This window comes from Cyanistes caeruleus, chromosome 22, assembly GCF_971803275.1.
Source record: "Cyanistes caeruleus chromosome 22, bCyaCae1.hap1.1, whole genome shotgun sequence".
In the NCBI taxonomy this organism is placed as follows: Eukaryota; Metazoa; Chordata; class Aves; order Passeriformes; family Paridae; genus Cyanistes; species Cyanistes caeruleus.
Genome location: NC_141722.1, coordinates 3,436,925 through 3,460,718, shown reverse-complemented (window position 1 = coordinate 3,460,718; position 23,794 = coordinate 3,436,925). Strand labels below are relative to the sequence as shown.

At 47.0% G+C, this 23,794-nt stretch overlaps 1 protein-coding gene across 20 annotated transcripts in view; it reads left to right on the top strand.

Moving 5' to 3' along the window:
- Positions 1–23,794, top strand: part of CAMTA1 (calmodulin binding transcription activator 1) — a 236,513-nt gene that overhangs the window by 197,417 nt on the left and 15,302 nt on the right. For 5 of the 20 annotated variants that reach the window (XM_086860596.1, XM_086860592.1, XM_086860604.1 and 2 more), the window contains 11 exons: positions 12,216–12,355; positions 12,601–12,797; positions 13,136–13,214; positions 14,038–14,353; positions 14,722–15,245; positions 16,375–16,562; positions 16,910–17,156; positions 17,628–17,699; positions 18,664–18,684; positions 21,085–21,278; positions 21,469–21,543. In XM_086860596.1, the coding sequence (XP_086716722.1) occupies positions 12,216–12,355; positions 12,601–12,797; positions 13,136–13,214; positions 14,038–14,353; positions 14,722–15,245; positions 16,375–16,562; positions 16,910–17,156; positions 17,628–17,699; positions 18,664–18,684; positions 21,085–21,278; positions 21,469–21,543 (2,053 nt within the window). Of the gene's footprint in view, positions 1–510; positions 557–4,037; positions 4,503–4,785; positions 5,157–12,215; positions 12,356–12,600; positions 12,798–13,135; positions 13,215–14,037; positions 14,354–14,721; positions 15,246–16,374; positions 16,563–16,909; positions 17,157–17,627; positions 17,700–18,663; positions 18,685–21,084; positions 21,279–21,468; positions 21,544–23,794 lie in introns of those variants that run through there. The other 15 variants (XM_086860599.1, XM_086860600.1, XM_086860593.1 and 12 more) reach the window with 11 other exon arrangements.

Here is a 23,794-nt window from a genome sequence, read left to right as displayed (position 1 = left end):
TTTTGTCTGAATAGAAAGCTGATCACACTGCCCAGTTTCTAGATGGACAAAAGAATTTACCCTGGAATTGTCTTTCCTGAGAACATTGAAACTTGAGCTTGTGTAGAAAAACGTGTGTTTATTGAAGAAGGAAATTGGGAAGTAGTGAGGCATGTACAAGAGGGACATGCTAAGGAAGTTGGGATGTTACCACTTCCAAAGAGCAGCATGGAGACAGAGCACTGAGAGCACTGTGACTGTGGCAGAGAGGTTTGTGATGTGGCTGCAAAGGCACGGATTCAAACAAAAATAGAACTGGCTTTTAATAAGGAGGTGCACAAAGTCTTATGCTCAGCATCAAAATGGAATTTGCTTGAGAGGATTGCAAGAGTCTGTATGTGCTTCTCATCTGGTGCTGAGGCCTCCCGCTGCCTGTGGAGTGCAGCTGATAGTGAGTGATGGTGATTGATACTCAGCTGTTAGCAATCTCTCCAGGGTTGGCATACCAAGTGGGTGGGTTTTGAATCCCTTGTTTGACAGTTCCCTCAGTGTTGCTGAACTCAGAGGAGCTGAGAAGGTAGCTGTGAGTGCTGTCTCTGGTGTCTCTGCAGTTTCTCTGGGTGCTCTTGGTTTGCAGCCCAGCTCTCAATTAGAGGATGTTATGCTGTGGTGATGGTGGAAGGGAGGGGGACTGCAGCAGTGAACAAACTAGGGCATTGCTAACAGGGAGGGGAAAAAAAAGGTAAGAGGACCGCTGCATTGCAGAGGCCCTTCAGGGAAAAAGACTGAATAATTATACAAACCATGACTTATCAGAAGCCTCTGCCTTGATGCACAGTGCTCCAAAGGGAGCAAATTACACTGTTATTTAAAGGACCAGCTACATCTTCTCATTTAATGTTAGAGAACAAATGTTAGCTCAGCTAGCCAAGGTAAAAACTAATGTGAGTTGATTCTGTCAATTGAATAAATACACAAATCCCTGACTTCTCTGTTGGCTTTAATTTCCCAGCTTAAAATCCTTGCCATACTGACTGTTACATAGTCTTGAGGGAAGATTTTCAAGGAATATTTGTAGTCACAAAATATTGACAAGAATTTTAAAATTCTTCTTAATTAACTCAGTGGAACACTCTGAGTTCCATTGCACTGCGTTGTTAAAACACAGTTTATGATTCCAGCTGGAATGACCACTGCCAGAGAGAGTTAACAGCCATACTCCAGGACCACTGTAGGAAAAGAACAAGCAATTTCCACCTCATCTAAGTTTAGATAAGCAATTCCCTTCCACGGATTTCTTTAAAATACAATCAAAATCACTCCATATGTGAACTCTGTGCTCTCAGTTACATTAGGACAAAAAACACTGGGTTTTTTTTGAGCACAGCACAAGCACTGGCCTTTGGCATCACAGAGCAGTCCTGCTAATGACTAGGAAGAGTTTTAAGATCATCTCCCACCACACTCCTGCTTCTAGGACTGAATTGAGCCAAGTATAGGAATGGGCAGAGAAGAAGTTTGAAGGCAGTGTGTTCTGTGCCATCCTCTCAAGGGCTCCTTCCTTCATCAGTGTCTGCTGTGCCATGAAGGATTGTGCACCCTCTTCTGAATTATACAGAGATACATGTTTTATTCTGAGTTTTCCTTATTTCACACCATGGATGAGTTAGATCTTTTACAACACTTGACACCAGCTGCTGATGTTCTTGTATTTTTTCTACTTAATTAGAATAGTGGTATTCTTTCTTTGCAAAGCAAACCTTTGTCTCATAAAGGAAGCACTCTCATGTGATCCTGATCTCTGCTGTTAATCTTGTCAGCATTTTCTATTTTCTATGTAAAACTCAGTTCTCAGAAACCATTCTGTGCTTTTATAGCCATTTGGCCTCACTTTTCATTCACTGTCTATAGAGAGGTTCTTTTAAGAAAAAAACAAAAAGCAAATGAGGCTTGCTGAACTGAAGGGCAGAGATGATCTCATGGCAGATGCATAACAAATTATAAAGGCATTTCAGTACAGATTCCCAATGGAAAGCTCATGTGTTTGCCTTCCACAGAAGCTTTTGCTGCTTTCAGAAAGTGTCTGTAGAGATGGTGTTTCCTTGGCATGGGACGTGATCAGAAATTTCAGGCTATGAATGCTGTTGGCATTACACTGATGCATCTGCAGGGAAGAGGACAGAACCTAAAAATAGGGGCAGGCCGTGTGTGTACTGATGAGTCAAGTGTGTATGGGTTGGACAATGGTGTGGCTGGTACTGAATGTAAATGGCACTGACGCAGGAGCACCTGACAGGCAGCCTTTCAGCTGCTGCTGGGTTCTCAGTTTATGATCTGTCTATCTTTCCCAGCTGGAGAACATAAAAAGACTGGGGGAGGGCTTTGTGGGTCTCTTGTGTTAGCATGATGTGGCCATACTGCTGGTATCCAAACTCTCACTTTGGCATGGAATCATCTGTGAGCAAACAGCGTGTCTATGCTACCTCTGACATTCCCCAGTTTGACAGGTACATGGTTTCTGTATGGTGGTGATGTTATCACCAAAACCCACAGCATGTGTCTGTTTAGTGGGACCAGGTGCCTTTCTTAGAATGTGATGAGATGCAGGACACCAGAGTCAGGTAGTGAGATGTGTTTGGTATCCGTGAATGTTGTGCAGCTGTAAGAGACTTTCGGTAGTAAAAATGTCTGTGTTGATAAACAGTATCACTGTTTTTCACTCCTCTTTCCGTCTGGGTAAGTGTGACTGGTGTTTACATCTTGGATGTAAAAAGATTATCTGTTTGGGTTCTCTCTGGGAAGAGGGATGAATGTTTTGTAGCATGGTACAAGGCTGCGGTGCAGCTTTCAGGGATGTGTGAGCATTGGTAGAGGACACAGATATCTTCTGCCTTGATAGGCGCTATCCAGTAAATTTCACAAGTTTCTATTCATCCTCCCCTCTACTGACTCCTCTGTAGTGTGGAGGCTTTGTCGGTTCTGTTTATATTCCTGCTGAGATGTGTTTGGTGATTTTTTTCCTTTCACACACTGTTTCAGGAAGCCAGTCTCCTGCTTTCACTTCATTTCCCAGACTGTCCTTTTCCATTTTGAACATAATGTGACTGAATTGAGGCAAGGAGTATTTCATTTCCTATGCTGAGTGTTGTCTTCTCAGCCAGTCTGACTTCACGGTTAGACATCGTATTCCTCTGGGCAGCCGTGTCTGTTCTCAGGCCGATGCCTGACTGCCCTGCTGCCCCGAGGGGTCTGCCCGGGGGCCTGTGGTTCCTCCGTGGATCGTGGGACCGCGCAGTCCCCAAATTCCGTCAAGTTTCGATGCTCTGCGGATTTGCCTTATTAGAGCAATAACAGAAAGTACAAATACCGTGCTGTGCGAGCGGGAAGGTGACCCAGGGATGACGCACCCGCTCCTGCCTCGCTCGCAGCGGCCCGTTCGTTCCGGGGCGCTCGGTGCCCGCTGCGGGCCCGCTGTAAACACGGCGGCGCCGCCAATGGGGCCCGCTGACGTCAGGGCGGGGCGGGCCCGGCGGCGGGCGCGGAGCGGGAGCGGAGCGGGGCAGGGCCCGCCCGGCCGCGCCGCGCAGACAATGGGAGGCGGCGGCAGCCGCCGCCCGCCCGCAGCCGCACCGGGCCGGCGCTGAGCGCGGCGCGGGGAGCCCGTCGGACGCGGCCGGCGTCCCGCCATGGGGGCGGCGGGGGGCCCGGGCGTGGGCTGAGGGCGGCGGCGGGACCCGGCGCCACTGCTCTCCGCCCGGGCGGCCCGGGGCAGGTGCCGACCCTCCGGGGCTTGCGGGTGTGAGAGGGCGTCGGGCGCGGCGATGGCTCCGTGGGCGCGGCCGGGGTGACCGGGGCGGCCGCCTGTTCTCAGCCCCTGCCCGACCCTCCTCCCGGGACGCCGCTGCCTTCGCTGGCCGCCACCGCCCCCGGGGCGTTTGTCACGGCGCAGGGCGAGCCGGGGGGCGGGCGGCAGCCGTGGACCGGCCGCGGGCTCTGAGGCGGCGCCAGTCCCGGGGCGGAGCGGCCCGCCTGTCCCCTCATGCCGGCCCCTGCCCCCCGGAGCCCGCTGCCGACCCCGGCCCCGCGGCCCCAGCGCTCGGGCCGCGATGCTCGCGGCTGCTGAACGGCGCCCGGGCTCATCCTCCGCCGCGGCCGGCCGGGCCGCCCCGAGCCCCAGCCATGCCGGCCAGCATTAGCCCGTCCGCTGCGGCCGCCGGGGCGCGGGGGGCGCACCGCTGAGAGCCGCCGGCGCTGCGACAGGACGGCGGGGCTCCAGTTGGCTGCGAGGATGCGAGAGACGACAAGCAGGTCTGGGGGGAGCCTGCTCTGCCCGCCCCTGCTGCGGGGTCTGCGCCAGATGCTGACTGGAGCCTCCGCTGATGCCTTGTAGACTTCCAGGTCAGTCCGCTGGTGCCAGGTGTTGTCACATTATTTACCTGGCAGCAGGTAGAGGGACTCCAGAGGGGTTCGGGACCCCCAGCCGTTGCAGGTGGACGTGCACATGTGAGAAAGTACTGCTTTCAGTAAGTATTGCAGGATAAAGTGTTGCGCAGTGTTTGTTTGGGTTGACATCTGCATGTTTCTGTGTTGTGCTTTACTTCACTGCACTTCCACAATGACTGCACGTCTTGCTGCTCGCTGTGTCCCCCTTCGCTGTGCCCCCAGCCGTGGGACGTGGTCGTGTTTTCATGTGCTCAGCCCCTCCCGAGCGATGTTGCGATGCAGGCTCAGAGTTGTGACAGCACTTTAATTGTAGCATCACGTGTGCAGCAGGACACATTACATCCCTCCAGCTCACAGCCTCGTGTTCCGAGCTGGCAGGGCACAGGAGGAGCTCGGTAGCTCAGACCTTCTTGGGGATCTTAGGGATGCTGGAAGCACACGCCTGCTCTGCACCACGTTATTGGAAAACTTGTTTTGCAGCGTGCTTTGCCAGAAAGAGCGGGACTAGGAGGAGGACTTCAGGAGACTGTGTGGACTGCTGGCAGTTTAGATGGGGTAAACATGACTGATGTCAGACTTGATGAAAGCGTCCAGCAAAGGAAATCTCTGTCTCGCTTGCTGACCTGTTCCAGTGCTTCACAGTTTTGTAGCTTGCAGCAATTCCTATTTATCTAACTTTGCAGCAAATAGAGGCCATTTTATAGCATGCTGCTCTTCAGTGTGATGATTTCAGAGTGAGTATTTTGTCTGTTGTGGTTGCAGATTTAATGAGAGCAAACTTGGGTCAGAATTGTTATTATATGCATACAAAAATACCATGCACAGTACTGTAAGCACAGATACTGCATAGTGTGGCATGAAATGTTTTCTTCCTGTTTGTAGCCCCTTTAGCCTGTAGCCCTTGGAGGAGGAAATCTCCAAGAGCCCTAGGTACTGGCACAGGGCAGGTGAGCAGCAGCACAGCACGTTCTCCCAGGCTGTTGCTCTTTGTGTACATCCAAGAGCATTTTTCCTGTATATTTTTCGTAGTATTGGCACCTGTCAGGTCAATTTCTGACCTGAGATGCAGAGACTGACCTTAGGCAGTCAGATTTTTATACAAATTACAAAACATCACAAGAAGTGATGTCTTTAGCAATAACCGTACCTCTAAAATATATAAAATACCGATGGCATGTTTAAAACCTTCCTTTCTTTCCTGAAGCAGCTGTTCCTGGATAGCATTAAAATCTTGCCCTCCCTAAGCCCTGGGGAAGAGAAGCCTGAAAAATAGGGCAGCAAGTGCTTTATTGCTGTTGGTACAGAGACTGCCACTTGGGGAGGAAGTCAGCCTGAGCAACCCTCCTCCTTCTCTTTTCTAGTAATGGTGTGGTAAAGTAAGAAGTACCCTGTTTGAGGGAGCACTGGCTGCTGGGGGTGACAGGAACAGAGTAATCCCAGATGCCATGGGAGTAATAGCTGAAGTCCTATAGCACTAGAAGAACTATGGGAAAAGTGTTGACAGTAAGAAATCATGGCCTTAGCAGGTGAATTAATGGCTTAAAATCACTGACGGTACTTGTGTGTGCAGATCTGGATGACTTCATCATTCCTGCCCATGCTCAGTAGTGTTCTTTTCGTGGGTGAAAGCATGGGGTTGTTTCAGCTGCTGCTTAGGCTCAGTGTGTACAATACAGTGTTTTCTTCATCTCATACCTCGGTAGTAGTGGCATTTCTCACTGATCAAAAGCCCTGGAAGTGACCTGCCTCATTAACATAGATATGAATTTGTCCTAGAATATGAATTTTAAATGCTTTCATTTTCTGGGAGAGATCGTGACCTGTAACAACTTACTGCTAAAAAGAGGTTCTCAAAAGGGGTGTTGAGGATGCAACTGCAGTTTAATATCAGAAATAGGTGTTCCAGCAACACTGCCACTTCAGAAATCAGTATTAAATGATCAAATTGATACTGAAACATGAAAGATGTTGAGGATTTGTATTGTACAGAAGAATTGATCAAGATTTTATATAGACCGGTGGCAGATGATTTGCAAAATAGAAACAGAGCAGTGGCACTGTGAGTGACGTGGCCTTAGACTGCTTCCATCCCCACCCACAGCTTGCACTGGATGAGAGAATATGGTGAGAGAATTCTGGCTTGCTCTGCAAAACAGAAAAATGTCTTCATGCTGCATGGCTTTTTTTACAGTGCTCAGCTGTCACACTTGCTCAGTTCAGTCTGTGTGTGCTCATGCAGGGAATGATTTAACACAGAAACTGCCAGTAAAGAAGCAGTGCAGGCTGAGAAGCCAAAGCCCTCAGAGTAGCTCCTCCACACCAGAGTATCTAAGTACAGTGCTTGGAAACACGTGCAGATGCAGGTCTTGAACACCACTGTTACCTCAGTGTTTAGAATTCTGGGGGGGATAATTACATGCTGAACAGATGCAGCCTCAGTGGAATGTGCAGGAGATCATGGACCCTCATCCTTTAGTCCTTCCAGCCAGATACTGCCTGTCATTTTGGTTGTGCAGCATAGCAAAAACCTCCAGACCTCCAGGGGAGAGTGTGAAAAAAGAGCAAGTGTTGTTTAACAACACTTGCTACTAGGAACTGCCAATTTATTTTTCATCTGTATTTTCAGCAGTATTTTCCCTGTAGTAGTTCTGGCTGCACTGCCAAGTCGTGTATGGCACTGACAGTTTCTTACTGTTTGAAGCTTGCTTGGCAGAAGAACTGAAGATCCTTTGGGGTGTGTTCTTGTCCAGTACAGCAGTGTGCAGAGATTAGAAAAGACCTCTCTGTGCTCATTTCTTAAAATTGGCCTGTTAAGCAGAGGAGGGCTTGTCACTTACTGCCGTGCCTTGCTGTTCCCTTAGCTCTGCACCCTGGGCCATGGTGGTGTTTGGGTACCACACAAAGGAAGTGCAGAACTGATGTTTGATGAAGGTGTGCCTTTACTACCTGTTGTAATAAAGTGTGGGCAGAGGCAATGCTCTGAGCTGTGCCTGCCCGTGGGGAACACGGTGTGCACAGCTCAAAACCAGAAATCCTGCTGTTGGAAGAGGCTTCGGGTTAGGCAGTGGGGAGGGCTGTGCAGAGAAGGGGTTGTTGGGGTGTGGGTGAGGTGTTTGCAAGTGCGAGTGTAATTTAGCTCCCCTGTCAATGCAGGGTCTGTGCAGTCAGGAGCTGTTACCAGGCTGCACAAGGCACGTGCTTCTGCAGCCTCCAGTGAAAACTTGTGTCACGTAAATGGCTGGCATCTGTTCAGATTCTTACTGAGGAAATTCAGTGTTTATTGGAGAACACTGAGTGAGAAAATGGAGGTGTGGCTTTCAGGATCCTGGAGATGAAACTAACTCCCCTGCTCCCTGTATTTTCCACTCTCTCTATGCCTGCTGTGGTGGCTTATTGACCTCTTGATACAGGTGTGCTTTAAATAAATTGTGAAGGGATCTGGGTTAAGAAAACACCATTCGATTAAACCAACCCTGAAAAAAAAATAAATAAAGTAACATTAAGCAATATCCAAGTTGTCTGGGTGTAGCTGTGTAAGCATGCAGGCTGTAACTCTAAGACGGTAGCTGATGTAAACAGCCACCTATTCTTGGAGGATTTGTACCAGAATTGTTCTGCATCTTTAGATATGATCAGTGAGGAACCTGCTGTCATTACTGTGATCAGTAGTAGGCTCTTTCACAATGCAGATGAAAATGAAGCTTGTTCTGCACTTAAAAGATGGTTTGTGTTTTAGGGAAATGAGTAGCAAACTCAAACCAATTGCTTACTACTGGTGAAAATCTGACCAGGCTGCTGCTCTCAGTCCCTCCCTGCTGGGACAGTTCAGCTCCCCTCAGGTTGCCACCACCTCTCCTTGTTATGCTAGGGGAAAGATAGTGAGAAGTAATTTTGGTGTTACATTGATATTGTTAAATTTGTAGAATAATGTCCATGGAAAGAGACAGTGTTTAGAATATTTTCTGTGAAATTATTCTATATCCTAGAGATACAGAAATGTGGTTATTTTCTTCACCTTTAGTGGAGGAAACTTGAAGAACAGAAAACCTTCAGAAACTGTCTCTGTTGTTTCCTGAAGAACATGAAAACATTTCTTAGATTGATATGTAATGGAAAAACTCAGTAAATGCACAAATTTGCATGCCTAACTTTTTAGCTTGCAGAAAGGTATTCTATCATCAAAAGCAGAATTTTTGGGCAAAACCTTAAGTATGTGAACATGTTTGTATCCATGTGGATACTTGTTGCCTTTGGACAGAGTGAGGGTGCTTCCAGTGCAAGATGTTTCCTTAGGCTTGGGCTGTTTAAAATTCCTGTACAATGTAGCAGGAGAAAAGCTTATTTGGACAGTGATTTTTATGCTGTTGAGCTGTCATCTTCAGTGCACTGCAAGAGATTTGCTTGTCATGAGATCCTCTTCTGGCAAGAGGAAGACAAGAATGTGGAAATTTTTCCTGTAACTTCAGTGCCTGTTAAGCAGCTGGCCCTGCAGAGACCCCTGAAGTGATCAAGAGAGAAAAGATTGTGACTAGAAAAATGAGAAATAACAGGATAAAAGGTCTTGAGTTCCTCAGAGAGACAGCTGTAACTTTCAGCCCTGTGGCTCTTGTAGCCCTTCTCTCAGGTATTGCAAGGTACATCTGTTTGCTCATCAGCAGTGAGTGGAGCAGCTGGACATGGTCCAAAGTGCTGCTAATGTGGTGCATGCTCAGGGCTGGGGTGGGAGAGGAGAGTTTTGCCTCATGGCTGAGTTCAGGAGAAACCTTGGAGGAAGGTGTTCACTCTCCCACTCCCTCCCTGCCCCCCCCCCCCCCCCCTTTTTTTCTTTTTTGTGGTTTGGTTTGGGGTTTTTTCTTTGTCTGGGTTTTTTATAGTAGGTTTGCTGTTGCTGTTATTTTGTTGGGGTTTCTTTGGCAGACTAGTGCATGTACTTCTAGTGACCAGTTCCTTTTGAAAGGGACATCTTGGTGTAATTGGTATTACAGAATAATGAAAACACTATATATAAATAATTCTGGAATTGTCCTCAGTTGTGGCTTGCTTAGGCAGCAAGTTTGGTCACCTGGAAAACGGGCAGCATGGGGGCACCTTCCCTGCACTGCTGCCCCACTTACCTCATTTGCTGCCTGCAGCTTTCTCATTTGGGGGCACACCCTGCTCTGGGTAAATTCTGGTGGTCTCTTCTAGACACAGAGAGGGCTCTGGCTCTGGCCATGCTGTGCTGGTGCTCCAGAATGTTTGTACTTCCTATTTCACCAATAGCAGCATATTTCTAAAATAGAAGTCCTGTCCTTAGTATTTTCCAGGAGCACTGCCAGGGTGTCTGAATAGGAATACCTGGAAGCACCAGATGCTGTTTTGAATTCTGCTTCTTGAGAAAAATTCCCACCTTTCATTTCTTTGGTTTAGTGTTTCTGTCTGGGGACGTTGGTGGGTGACAGGTGTATCTTTGGTAACTTCAGTCTTCTGACAAAAAAATTACAGGAAATTCTCAGTATATTTTGCTTGGGATCAGGAAAGGTGGAGGCTTCACTCAGTACAGATCATAAAGCCCAGAGAGAAGAGCCTGGGAAATAGTTACAAACATAGGGCCCTCCATTTCTGTTCCAGAGTGGTTTCAGATTGAAGGAAAAAAGGGGGGAAAACAGTAATATGTACTTCTGCATTTCACTGGAATTTTCTCCTTTTGGTTCCAGATGTACAGAAGTATTCTCTCTTGACCCCTAAATGAGTAGGAGCAAATCCCAGAATCTTGCAGCCCTGAGCTTTACTGGTTTATTACTCCAGTTCAAGCCACATTTCTTTTTAAAAGATGCTGCTCCTGCCTGTGCAAGGATGGGCTCAGATGTGATACCCAGTATGGTTTGCTGCTCTCAGCTCTAATAAATGCGAGTGCTGGTGCCCAGCTAAGGGAGAGTGGCATTACCTGTGTGGAACAGAGCCGTTCCTGCAGGGCAAGCGTGGCCGCTTTTCCAGGTGCCCGAGCTGTCGCAGCTGTGTTTGCACGGCCGGGAGGGGATGGCTCAGCGGGGCCAGGGCTCTGCCAGTCTCTGCAGTGGACGTGCTCCGCCTGGCAATGGGGAGGGAGGAGACAGCGGTGTGGACTGCACTGCAGCACACTGCAGCACTCCTGGAACAAAGATTTGCTGGGCAAACCGGGCTTGTGTTGCTGCCGTGTGCTAGCGCAGCTGGGGGACAGGGCCCTGCCGCGGCATCAGCGCCATGAGTGTTTTGTGATACAGCTGCCAGTCCTTTCCCAGGGGCTTTGCAATTAACAGGGCAGCTGAAGGATTAGAAAGGCACTAATAATAAGTCTTTTGGACTAGTGAGCTCACCTCTGACATGAGGTTAGATGGGAGGTGCTGGCCACAGTCCTTTGTCCCTGGCTCTTGAGCAGCCAGAGTGGGATGCTGAAGGTGGCCAGAAGGGAGTGGAGCTCTTGCCTGTGGTCAGACCACAGCAGCCTCTTGGCGAGAAGGGGATGTCTCTAGCCAGTGGACCTGAGCTGTGTCTTAGCAGTGGTCTGCAGTATGGTCCTTAGTGCAGTACAGCAGAGATCCACATCTCTCCAATACTCTCTAGTAAGAGCTGTGCCTTGGAGTGTAGCATGTGAGTACTACAGCCTTCCAGGGAGGGCTCTGTGTTCTTCCTGGAGAAGACTGTCATGTTTAAAACTTCATCAGAGCTTGTCTATTTTGGTGCACATACTCCTTTTGCTGTCAGTGGGCTTGGTTCTGGGTTTATAAATGTTCTGAAGCATCACACCCTCTCTATGGATGCAAGAAACTGAACAATATTAGGGCTGTCTCTCCCTTACTGTTCACTACCTATGCTCTTAGCATAGTACCAAGATTCATTAAATGTTCCCTATCCACCCATCCCAATCCAGCTTCACATGAGCTGCATGAAACTTATCCCTTATGGGTCAACAAGACAGAAGGAGATCTGCATTTGCACTGACTGGCCCTGTCCAGAGAAACATTGCTCAGTTGATCACTACTGCATCAGGTTCAGCAGTGATCTGTCTGAACCTCCCTGCTCTGCCATCCAGGCCTTAGTAGCTGTAGGATAGCGTTATGTTAAAATGCAGTGAGGGAAAAATCAGTAACACAGCCCTGAGACTTCTGCAGGGACCAGAGCTGCACGGCTTTCCAGGGTGGTGTTACAGGATTGTCCATGCCCATACACCAATTTCTGGAAGTTCTGTTTCTGGCACTTGGCTGAAGCTGTTTTCCAAGAAAGGGAGCCTGTCAGAGAAGGAGCAAGTGCCCTGATAAAGGCTTCTTTTCCTAAGCACAGAAGGAAGCAGAGGAGTCCTTTTCTTCCAGGTACATTATTGCATGATTCCAGGCGGCAAGTGAAGGCGATTTTAGGATTCTTGTAAAGTAGGGGGTGACTCTAAAATGGCAGATGTGATCCTACTGGAATGCTCTCTGAATGGGTATATTTGCTTAGAGTTTGTGTTTTGAAAGACTTTACATTACCCCTAGTATTGTGTGTGTACAGCCGGACTCACAAGGAAAGGGATTTGTCATCTGCCTGCATTTTTCATTTTTCTGTCTGTATTCTGTAAGGAAGTTCTCTGGAATTTTCTGGAATTGTAGTTAAAGGGTTGCTGCAGGAAGTTAAAAAGCTAGGATACTGCAGGGCAAGTGTGTGGTGTGCATTTGCAAGTAGAGCAAATCTCTATCACCTCCAGGATAGCTGTTTGTGACTTCCTGTAGTTAGTTGGCTGTCAAAACTTGAGCTTCCTTTCCATGGAAATGTCCTTACTCTGGCTTTCTCCAACCTAGATAACCAGTTCAGGATGTCCATATTGGAGCGACTTGAGCAGATGGAGAGGAGAATGGCTGAAATGACAGGCTCCCAGCAACACAAACAAGGAGTAGGAGGCGGGAGCAATGGGAATGGGAACAGTGGAACACAGGTGCAGGTATGAACCCTTCTGTATCCAGACACAGCTTTGTGCTTTCTTACCAGAGGTTTTTTCGGGGGATGGGGTTTGAAAAGGGTTATAGTTTGTCCTAAGTAACAAGTCTAGATTGTGGGTGTCTAACCGTAGCTGTTTTCCAGTTCCATTTGCCACTGTTTCAGTACTTGTAGAAGTGGAAGGCTGCCTGTTCAGGGCAAGCTGCAGCTCCTCTCCCTGGTTAAACTGGGATGTGTGTGGTGTTTCAGTGTGTTTCTGGGACTGGGACCCTGGGCAGCTGCTTTGAGAGCCGCGTGGTGGTGGTGTGCGAGAAGATGATGAGTCGTGCGTGCTGGGCGAAGTCCAAACACTTGATCCATTCAAAGACTTTCCGAGGAATGACACTGCTCCATCTAGCCGCTGCCCAGGGCTATGCTACTCTCATCCAGACCCTCATCAAATGGCGGTAAGACCCAGCCTGCTGGACTCTGGGGTGTCAGTACAGGCATGGCAGGAGCATATATGAACTCTGCTCAGTCCACATTTCTGGTTGTCTTGTACAAAGAGCCAAGGGCCTGAATTTGTTCCCATCCCCTAATCTGATGGGACCTGTCTCTTGAGTCCAGTCATGGATGTATCATGCTCTTTATGTCTGTGGTGGGGGCACTGTGGGTAGTAAATAAACATGTTGTGGGCATGTGTGTGACCTCTGCTCTGTGGTACAGCACTTGGGATAAATCCGTGCATAGACAATGATCCTGACATGGCTACAGAGCATCATTCCTTCTCTTGTTTCCCCTGCAGCACCAAACATGCAGACAGCATTGATCTGGAGCTGGAAGTTGACCCTTTGAATGTGGATCATTTCTCCTGCACTCCTCTGGTAAGAGCAGGGTCTGAAACTTCTGAGAGAGTTTGAGGGCCCTTTGGGGGAGTTCTTTCTTTTGTGTTACTTTCCTAAAGTGTTTCTATATGGAGAGTAGATGTTCCTGTGTGTTCCTGCTGCCTATGTGGTAAGACATGGTGCTATCAGCTTCCTGGCATTTTGTTGAGAAAGAGCACACAGAACAAAACTTTGTCATTGAGAAACATGAGGAAAGGAGACAGACACATGGTTCTGGTTACTGTTTTACACAGAATCTAGTCTCCACTATCATGGTGTGGAAATGACTTTACATACCTTCTTTCACATTGTCCTCTGTGACTGTTTGACTGTAGAGGTTGTAAAGTTACAAACTTATCTTGGTCACTGGAGTCATGAAACCATGACTCAGAACTTAAACAAAAAGCCAGAACTGCCACTTTACAACTCAAGAATAGTGATTTTATTGTTCCCAACCTTTGGTCCTATGTGCATGCTTCTGACCTCAGAGATTCCTTTTTGTTTGAAGCTGTTCTGTCTCTGCAGTGATGTTAATGTCGCAAAAAAAGCCCAAAATAAAAGAAAACAAACTTTTTTTTAGTTTAGTCAGCTTTATTTGTCAGTTGGAGGTTTCTCTGTTGTAGGAGAAAATAGCATGTATTCAGCCCTCTACATTGGCCTTTTGTTAGGTTGGGACATTTATAAATGTAATTGCTGGCTTTGAGCATGTCATGGTTTTGTTTGTCAGAACAGTTTTTCCTTGAGCTGGGACCAGACCTCCACTGCATTAATAAGAAAGGAGAAGGCAGGTCTCCCAGTGGGTCAGTTACCTTTTCTTCTTTAGATGTGGGCATGTGCCCTGGGCCACATGGATGCAGCTGTTGTGCTGTACAAGTGGGACCGCCGAGCCATCTCCATTCCTGACTCGCTCGGGAGACTGCCGCTGGCCATTGCTCGGTCTCGGGGCCACGTGAAGTTGGCAGAGTGCTTGGAGCAGCTACAGCGAGATGAGCAAACTCAGCTTGGGCAAAACCCCAGGATTCAGTGCCCCTCGAGCACAGACTCCAACACAGAGAATTGGGTGTCCCAATGGCACAGTGAGCTTGTTGCTTCTCAGGAGCCTCAGAAGGGAGTCACAGTGATTTCCAGTACAAACACAGGTAAAACATCCTGGAGGGCATGCTCTGTTTTGCTGACATTTAACATGTGAAAATGTGGGGGCAAGGAGCTGACTTGGGCAGAAGGTGCCACCTGGTAGTCTTGCTGTCCATGCTTAATTCTTTTCTTGTGCTCCATACACTTGCATAAGCATCAGGAAGAGGAGTGAATACCTGCTTTGGAAAGACTTGTGTATCTTAAGAGTGGTTGAGACAGTATCCTCCCTGGGTGATTGTTACTCCCATTGCACATCCTCTCAGGTGCCCATAGAGCACAGTGCAAACTTTGGCCTGAGACAGAAGCTGTTGATGTTCCTACAGTAGTCATGAGTTGCATGTTTAGTTTTGACCATTGATCTGTTTGTTTACAGAGCTGAGGCGGCCAAGGTCAGAACCTTCCAGCTATTACAGCAGTGAGACTCAGAAAGATTACCCTGCACCCAAAAAGCATAAGCTGAGCCCTGAGTATTTTCAAGCCCGGCAAGAAAAGCTGCTTTCCACTGCACTGAGCCTGGAACAGCCAAGCATTAGGAAGCAGAACTCCAGCTCCAAGCAATCCTCCACTGAGACAATCAGCCCCAGTGAAGGGCTGAGGGACTATGGCCGGGAGCTCTCCCAGCACATCCCAGAAGTTACTGGGTACCGGGGCTCCGGCAGCCAAGCAGGCATCAAATGGAACGCAAAGGACATTTATATTGGTGTGTCTGCAGTGCAGGTGGCAGGGAGCCAGAAGGGCACTGCCCTGGGGAAGGATGCTGTGGCCCATCGGCTGCGCCAGCGGGAGCAGATGAATGTGTTGATGATGGCCGACAGGGAGATGGTGGATGCAGAACTCTTGTCCTACAGGGACAACGCAGGGGATGAGGACTGTTTACACCACATGGATGAACTGCAGGTAAACGCACCCACAGCACCAAGATCAGCAGTCTCATAGAGCATGGAGGATCCTGACCATGAGAAACTCCTATGGAGGCCTCTAGAGACTGAATTGTGCTTTGAGGAAGGAGGTGGTCACACAGCCAGTGTATACTTTCTTCCAATTTCAACACAGACATAAAGTCTAATAGTCAGCATTTAGGGTTCTACACTGGCATACACTTCAACAGTGTACAGAATGCACAAAATTGCAGTTGTGCGAGGAAAAAGGAAGGAGCAAAGCCTGATCACAGAAGTGCATGTCACTCAGGTGGCCCAACAGTCCTGTGGGAACTGTGCAGCAGTCCCTACAAAGACAAGATGTGACAGAGGTAGTGCTATGATTAGAGGCCAGGCATCTTCACTTCAGAGGGAAGGAGGGAAGAGTGGAGAATGGAAGAGACAGTGGGTTTGAGAAGGAAGAATCCTACTAGGCATGGAAGAGAGGAAATAAAAATACAACAGAAGCAGGAGAGACGTATGAGAAGTAGTCACTGGGAGAAAGATACTGTTGTTCTCTGAGCAAATGGGTAATGCTAACACAGCCTTACCTGTTCTACCCTGGCATCTCTGAATGTTCTCCTCTGGCTGGTGTAACATGAGTTAAGCAGAACATTGCAAAACAAGAACAGTTTTCTGTTCTCTGAGTTGAAAATTCCTGTGGAACTTGCTGAGCTGAGGGATGTCATTCAGGATTCCTGGCAATGTTTTGTCCCAAGTTTTTTAACTTCTTTTGAGCTGCCTTTATTGTCCAATTGTGTTCTACTGCACATCTCAGCAAAAGAGCAGCAAAGTCAGTTTTCCTTTGGAAATAACACAATAGTGTCAGCTGTAGAGGGAGAGCCCAGAGACCTTGCAGCAGATCTCTTGACTCCCCATAAAGGAAAAAAAGAAGTCTGGGGAATATGAAACCCTGCAGTGCTTGGTCTGAAGAGGCAGAAAAGCAAATAAGCACTGGCTAATGGATTTCTCTCCACTGCAGAGACAAACAGTGCACTTCAGCTTCCACAGGTTTGGGCAAAATGAAGAATTCTGTCTCAAGCTGGGCTGTAAGCACAAGGCACCTTCTACCAGGGAGCTAAAGTTTGCTGTTCTTTCCTCCTTGACAGGTGAACATGATGACACTTGCAGAGCACATTATTGAAGCTACGCCTGACAGGATCAAGCGGGAGAATTTTGTGCCAATGGAATCGCTGCTGGTGGAGAGGACGGACAGTGCTGCCATGAGCACCACCATGAGCTGGCTGGCCAGTTACCTTGCTGATGTTGATCACTTGCCCAGTGCTGCACAGATCAGGTCAGTGAGTGCTGTGAGCTTGCTCTGGGTTTCAGTGTGGTGTGTGTGCTGGGCTGCATGTTCTGACTCTTCAGCCTGCAGGAGCCAGTTCTCAGTGAGACTCAGTTCTGGTCTTGCAGGCCCAGGCACACTCTTGTGCTCAGATGTATTGTTGCCAGCACAGCTACAAATTCACTCCAGCACCACATCTGCGCAGTGCAGGACAGGCAGGCTCAGGGGATGTTGCTTGGAGAGAGGGAGGGGAACATAAACTTCTGTCTTGAACTCAGAAATGTTGTTGTCCTTATCTGTGATGCCAGCCCAAGTTCTTTGTAAGCCATTAATTCCTACTGTGATTGGTATTTCAGAAGTCTGTATAGTGAACCCCTGACCCCTTCTTCGAACACCAGCTTGAGCCCTGCAGGCTCACCAATCAGTGAAATAGCTTTTGAGAAACCCAGCCTTCCCTCGGCAGCAGACTGGTCTGAATTTCTGAGTGCATCCACCAGCGAGAAGGTAGAAAATGAGTTTGCACAGTTAACTCTGTCTGATCATGAGCAGAGAGAACTCTATGAAGCTGCCAAACTCGTCCAGACAGTATTCAGGAAATACAAGGTATGTGGCCCAAGTGTCCAGTGTCTTCCTTGATGGTTGTGTAAGAGAGTGCAATTTGTTACAAACCAAAATGTGGGTAATATCCACTCCGGGGACAAAAATACAATTTCTGTCATAACCTTTTCAGTGCTTCTGGCATTTGCTTGTTGATGTTTACCCAACAAGTGCTGTATGGGGAGTGCATGCCATGTCTTGGCACATCTGCTGTGTCAGAGCAGCACTCACAAAGCACATCCTCAAAATGTAGCCCAGAGGTTCTGCTTTTAGTTGCCCATTTGGTTTAAAGATGCATTTTGAATGTTTGTTCCTTATGTGAGTTGACAGCAGAGATTTCTCCAGGAGATGCCTAGGCTCAGATTGGACCAGGTAGCATTGAAAGAAGATGTTTGCCCTGCCAGCAGCTGAGCCACATCACCTGTCCTGGGTTTTGGTGCACTCTGGCTGATGCTGCTCCTTTCTTTCTCCACACAGGGTCGTCCTCTCCGGGAACAGCAGGAGGTGGCTGCTGCTGTTATTCAGCGTTGCTACCGAAAGTACAAACAGGTAATCAAGAAAGTGAAATTTTGTGAAACACGTGTGAGCGCCACAAACACACCCCGTTGTAGTGGGCATTGTCCCACTGTTCCTCTTGTGTGCTTTTCAGCGTGCAGTAATGGAATACCTTGCTCAGGAAAAATGGAAAAGGGAAGAAGATTTGTGTTCTGAATCTTAGTTTTGGAGGGAATCCTTGAAATTTGTTTGTGATAATGCCTGTGTTTTTGCTGTGAGATGGAGAGCTGTGATGTATTCCATATTGGCCTTTATGCATGCTACAGCCCGAGGAGACTGTTCTCTGACTAGTTGCTTGCCAAATTTCATTGTGAAACTGAAGTTGGTTTTGCCTTTGATAAAGGTGAAGATGAAAAATAGGTTGTTTTATTTTGCACATACTAAATTTTTATATGATGGGAAGTCACATGTTATAGCTTGGCACAAGTTTTTCCAGGACTGAGACTGTTCTCCAGACTCTGGTTGGAGACATGTTTTCAGACCGAGTTCTCAACCCTAGAAAACGAAGATACTTTTCCTTTTTGGTTGGCTTTGTTGTTGTTGTTGTTTGGTTTGGTGTTTTTGGTGAGGACTAGAGCCCACATACCTCTTTGCACTCTACCCTGCAAGACACAGTCTGTCTAATGCCTGGCAGCTTGTTAACAGAAAGTGAGGCAAGGCACCTGTGCTCTTTTGCATCCCTCAAAAACATGTATTTGGGAAGTCTTTCTAGTGTTAGGTGACTGCATTGTGGTTCACATCCAACGCATCACATGGCTTTCATTCTAGAATGATGCTTCCTGTAGTAGGGAAGATTAATTCCTTTCAAAAACTGCTTGGCAAATTGCTTTATTTTGGATCTTGGAATCGCTTCTTTTTGAAAGAAGATTGGTTGAATCTTTCTGTTTTGTTTTTTCTTTTAGTTCTTTATTTGCCAGAACTAACTAACATTAACTGTATTTTTCTGTTTCTCCCCAAGCTTACTTGGATAGCCTTGAAGGTAATACAAATACAAACACTATTTTGGAAACAGTTCCCCGTGGGTCACTAACTTTCACACTCAGTATAAACCAGGAGAACCTGGCATTTTGGAAAAACCTTTTAATAGCATCCACTCTAAATGCCTGTTGAGAAATCACTGGCAAACCAGACTTTCTGGGAGTTGTGTAGGGACTGCTGTGCCACAGTTGGATCAGCTCCCATGAGCAGGGATGGGCTGAACTGCTGCAAGGGTTTTGCAGCCAGTTTCCAGAGGAGAGGCTTTCCTTTAGTGCTCCTGGTCAGCTGTCACTTGGTGACCTTTGCCTTGGCATTTGGGGAGCACAGAACATTTATCCCACCTGTGAGCCAATGTCCTCTGCATTCTGCTTGTCTGCTGAAGTATTATATCCTTTTTGAAATACCTGTGTGAATTCCTGAGACCAACATCTCAGTATATTGCTGCTCATGCTGGAGGCACAACTATTGATGCCTGTCTCAAACTGTTAACTAGTAATTCTCGGCTGTAAAGATGGGTTTCCCAGCTGTGCAATATCCTGATCTCGTTAGATTCTAGGATCAACTGAGCTTTTCCCAGAGCTACCAGCAGGCAAGGTGTGCTTTTCCTGCAGAGAATTTGTCCTTGGGTGATATTCCATGCACATCTTCCCCCTCCCCTGTGGTTTTGTGGCAGGCTGAGGTCTGTTCTGTCAGCACCAGTGGCTTGAGCTCTGGGATACTGAGCTCACCAAAGCTTTCATCTTTGGTTTAGATTAGGAGTTTAGGTGACATCACCATTGATCCCCTTCCCAGAAAGAGGAAGGGAACCAAGAGGAGGACAGGGCAAAGCTACTCAGGTCTTAGAATTGCATGCAAACATATTGGGGTCTGGTCTATGCAGTGACTGCTAATTTCTCTTTTGTGTGCCTTATTCCTCTGATCAGTTACTGCACTGCTCAGCACAGGTTTGTGACTGGATTGGAACAGTCACAGCTCAAGGCATGGTTCTGTATTTGAACCCTTCTGTTCAAGGGTTTGTAACTCAGCCACAGAAGTCCCATCTGGGATAAAACTAAGAAGGAAAACCATTACCAGCCCATGACTTACTTAAATCAGTGAATTTAAAATCTGATCCTTTAATTAAAAAATGTTAAAAAGGAAGGAAACAAAAAACCCAGTAGGAATTAATAATGGCAAACTATAACTGTTCCTAATGACTGCTTCAATTCCAAAAAGTGAAACTTGGTAAATGGTGGTTTGTGATGACATTGGACATTTTTTTTGCTTTGGGGTTATGTTGGGAGGATTGTTTGTTTGGTTTTGGGGTTTTTGGTCCCAGTAGAACGGAAAATATCGAGGTACTGAGATCTGTTAGGACATTACCCTGTACCTGCTACTCATCTGTCTGGTAAAGTGAGCAGAAGTCAAAGCTGTTAAAATATCCAGGAACAATAGACACATCAGTTTTGAAAGTATTAAAACTTACCAAAACAAGATCATCAAAACTGAAAACCTCTGTTACAGCAGTATGTGTGCAACTTCTATACATTATTCTACATTTCCATCTTAGGACTTAAAAATATGCTTGAATGCACATGGTTTCTGTTAAGTGGTCATTACCTCACATGCTGTCAGAGGAAAAGGATGTATTATAAAGATTTTCTCTTTAAGAGTTTGTGCCTCCTTTACTTGAATTATAGGGTTAGAAATAATACAGTGGTAGGTGGCATTTGGGAAGTGTGTGACTGTTCCTGCAAATTTGTGAGTTCATTGGATGCCTATTACGGATTTCTAATGAGATTTAGTTTTACCTATGTCTTAGGCTCAGTATTAGACTTACTTGTGGTTTTGGGGGTTTGTTGGGGTTATTTGGTTTTTCAGAAAGATGGGGACAGACATTTGTTGCAATAGGATAAGTGGTAATGATTTCAAATTAAAAGAGGATAGGTTCAGATTAGATATAAGGAAGAAAATTTTTACAATGAGGCTGGTGAGTCACTGGCACAGATTGCCCAGAGATGTGGCAGATGCCCCATCCCTGGAAACATTCAATAACAGGCTGGATGGGGCTCTGAGCGACCTGATCTCCTTGAAGATATCCCTGTTCATTTTGGGGGGTTGGACTAGATGGTCTTTAAAGATTCCTCCCAGTGCAAACTATTCTATGATTCCATTAGTCCAGTCAGACGATTCCACAGGCAGAAAAGCAGGTAGTTGATTTCTTAACGCAGACCAGGTTCTGCCCCTAATCTCACAGTTGTTCCAGTTTGCTGTCACCATTTTCTTACACAATTCTCAGTCAGGGCATAGATACTCCTTTACTTCTCATCACGTCGTAGTGGCTCAAGAGTCTTTCACTGTAGGAACCTGCTTCTTCCTGGTCTTATTGGGATGCCTCAGCTTCTCTTTGTTTCTGTTGTAGTATGCACTTTATAAAAAGATGACGCAAGCTGCCATTCTTATCCAGAGCAAATTCCGAAGTTACTATGAGCAGAAAAAATTCCAGCAGAGCCGACGAGCCGCGATGCTGATCCAGCAGTACTATCGCAGCTACAAAGAGTGTGGCAAGAGGAGGCAAAACCGTCGGGCAGCCACCATCGTACAACAGAAACTCAGGTGAGCTCCGGGGCTGCTGATGCTATTGGGATCTTTATATATTGTTTTTGTGCTCTTGGAGGCTGTGCTGTGCTCCACAGACAAAGGCCAGTGGGAAAAGGACTGTGGTTGATAGGATAATTATTCTTGCATTTAGTAGTATTCTCCCCAGTTTTGCCTACACTTCAGTGTTGGGGTTTTTTGTGTTTAGAAGCAGTCTGCTTACCAAGAAGCAGGATCAAGCTGCTCGCAAGATTATGCGGTTTTTACGACGCTGCCGCCACAGGTATGACACTCTCTTTTGGTATCTGCCCTTCCTTAGAGCAGTGTGATAATATTCAAGTGTGTCTGCAATGAGTGCAGTGTAAATATAATAGAATCAGCTCACTACAGATCTTTTAATCAAAGAACAAAGCTGAGCTGTTTCCAAGATACACTGTCAAAAATGAAATCTTTAACTTGTTGCTGAAAGAGAATTGTGTTATAAGCTCCATTGCTTATAATGTAAAATGGCCCAGGTCATTTGACTTTAAAAGCTGGACTTGAGGAAGTCTGAAAAAAAGCTTGTCAAATCATAGCTACAGCTTCTGAGTGCCGCCCAAAACATTCATGGTATGTGGGAAAGTGCAAAAAGTGATGACATCTGGTTTGTGCTGGAAATACCTTTAGTTTGGTCACAGAATCATTTGGTTGGCTCTCCTCAAGTGTGTGTTCTCTTCAGTGTGGGTAGGTGGGATGTGGCAGCAGAGCAGCACAGGTTAGTTCACCTCAGCCACTCCACAGACATGAAGATGAGCCAGCTCCTGCCAGTGTGGGAACAGCACAGGCTTGCCAGAGTGCTCCCCTGTGGCCAGCAGGGTGCTTGCTGTGGTTTTTAGCTGAAAGGATCCCCTGTATGATCAAGTTGCAAACTGGGACTTTGCCTAGACAGTGTTGAATCCTGATGTTTCTGACTCTACCCCCTCCATTCTCACTACCCATGCATTTCATCCACTCAGGAGCTGGTCACACCCAATGCATTTTGAAGCATGTTTAGTTCAGTCCAGGGACATTTAACAAGGAGAGCTCTTACAGGCACATGATAGACTCCTGATTTAGAAATGGACTTAGTCCTCATTGCAGGATTTCAAAGCTGCATTTTGCAGGAGGTCAGTGTGGCTCATGCTATGGAATATGGAACTACATCTTACCTGCAGGTTCAGTGGGAAGTAACATGTGTGGACAAGAAAGAGGGCTTTGTAGTTCCCAGGCTGATTCCAAGTGCTCTTGAAACAGCCACAGTCATTGATGAAGAAGCACAAGTGACTTCTGACTTTCAGAAGGGCATATGGAAGAGACCAGAGGGGTTGTTTCATTGTGTTTGTTGTTCAGCATGTTCTTGAGGTCCAGAACTTTTGTATCCTCTCAGATCTGCTTGAGATCCATGCAGTCCCTGGGGGAGCCACATGCCAAATTTCCATCCATGGGATCTCTGGGGTCAGCCTGAGAGGCTCTTAGAGCCACCTCAGACACAAGCCCAGAGAATTCCTCTGGTCTGGCTGTATTCCTGGGGTTCCCACCAGCACCCAGGATGTGCCATGCACTCCAAACAGGGCTCAGTTAAGACTCCAGCTGTTGAGTAACACAGAGTCTGCAGGACTTAAATTTCCCATGATTCCAACAGTTCTTAATTTGAGCTCATTGCCTTCCTCTTTCTCAGTGTCTCCTCTTCCTTTTGTAGAGAGACCCTGCTCATTTGCACCACTGAAGTTTGCAGGCAGACCCAGGGTCAGTCTGCTCTCTCCAGCAGCGTGGTCACTGCTCTGGGCATTCCTGTGGGATGGGTTTAGCTCTTGGGGAGTTCCAAACAGAAGTTCAGGAGCAGGGGGGATTCACTGTCTTTAGTCTCTCTGTCTTTAGGCTCTCTCTGGCTCACAGCACATTGCACAGTGCTTGAATTTCTGCAGCAGTGCAGTCCTGTCCCATGTCCACGGGCACTTGGTCAGTGGTTGTGGTTGCTTAGGATGTAACAAAAGGAGAAAGTGACTTGCCTCCACTGAAGATGTTAACCATGTTTCAAAACTGCCTTGCTTTTCCTTCTAGAATAGAAATGATCACAGGGTTATGGTTGCATGTTTTCTCCAAGCAATCATTAGAGTTTAAAACCGAGTTAATGTAACTATTATTAGTAATTGACAAATTTGAACCAGGAGCATTGTGGCATTTGTAAATGCTAAAAGTGAAAGCAAGACTTACTGAAATTACATAACCAGCATTCAGAATCTGCTTGAAAAATACATAAATTTACCACATTTATAGAGCTGTTAAGAAACATGAGAGGTTTGAGTCTCATTCCCCATTTTCCTCCTGCTTGCTAAAAAATCTCTAGTAAGCAGGAAGGCATTTTCCAACAGAGTGTACACTTCATGCTCTTTACATTTGGGCTGCATCTGTGTTCTGGGGCTCACACTGCTTTAGCATCTCACAGACCCTCAGGCTCCTCTGGCTGCTGGAACCACACAGGGATCTGGTGCCTCTGCTCTGCAGTCAGTGACAAA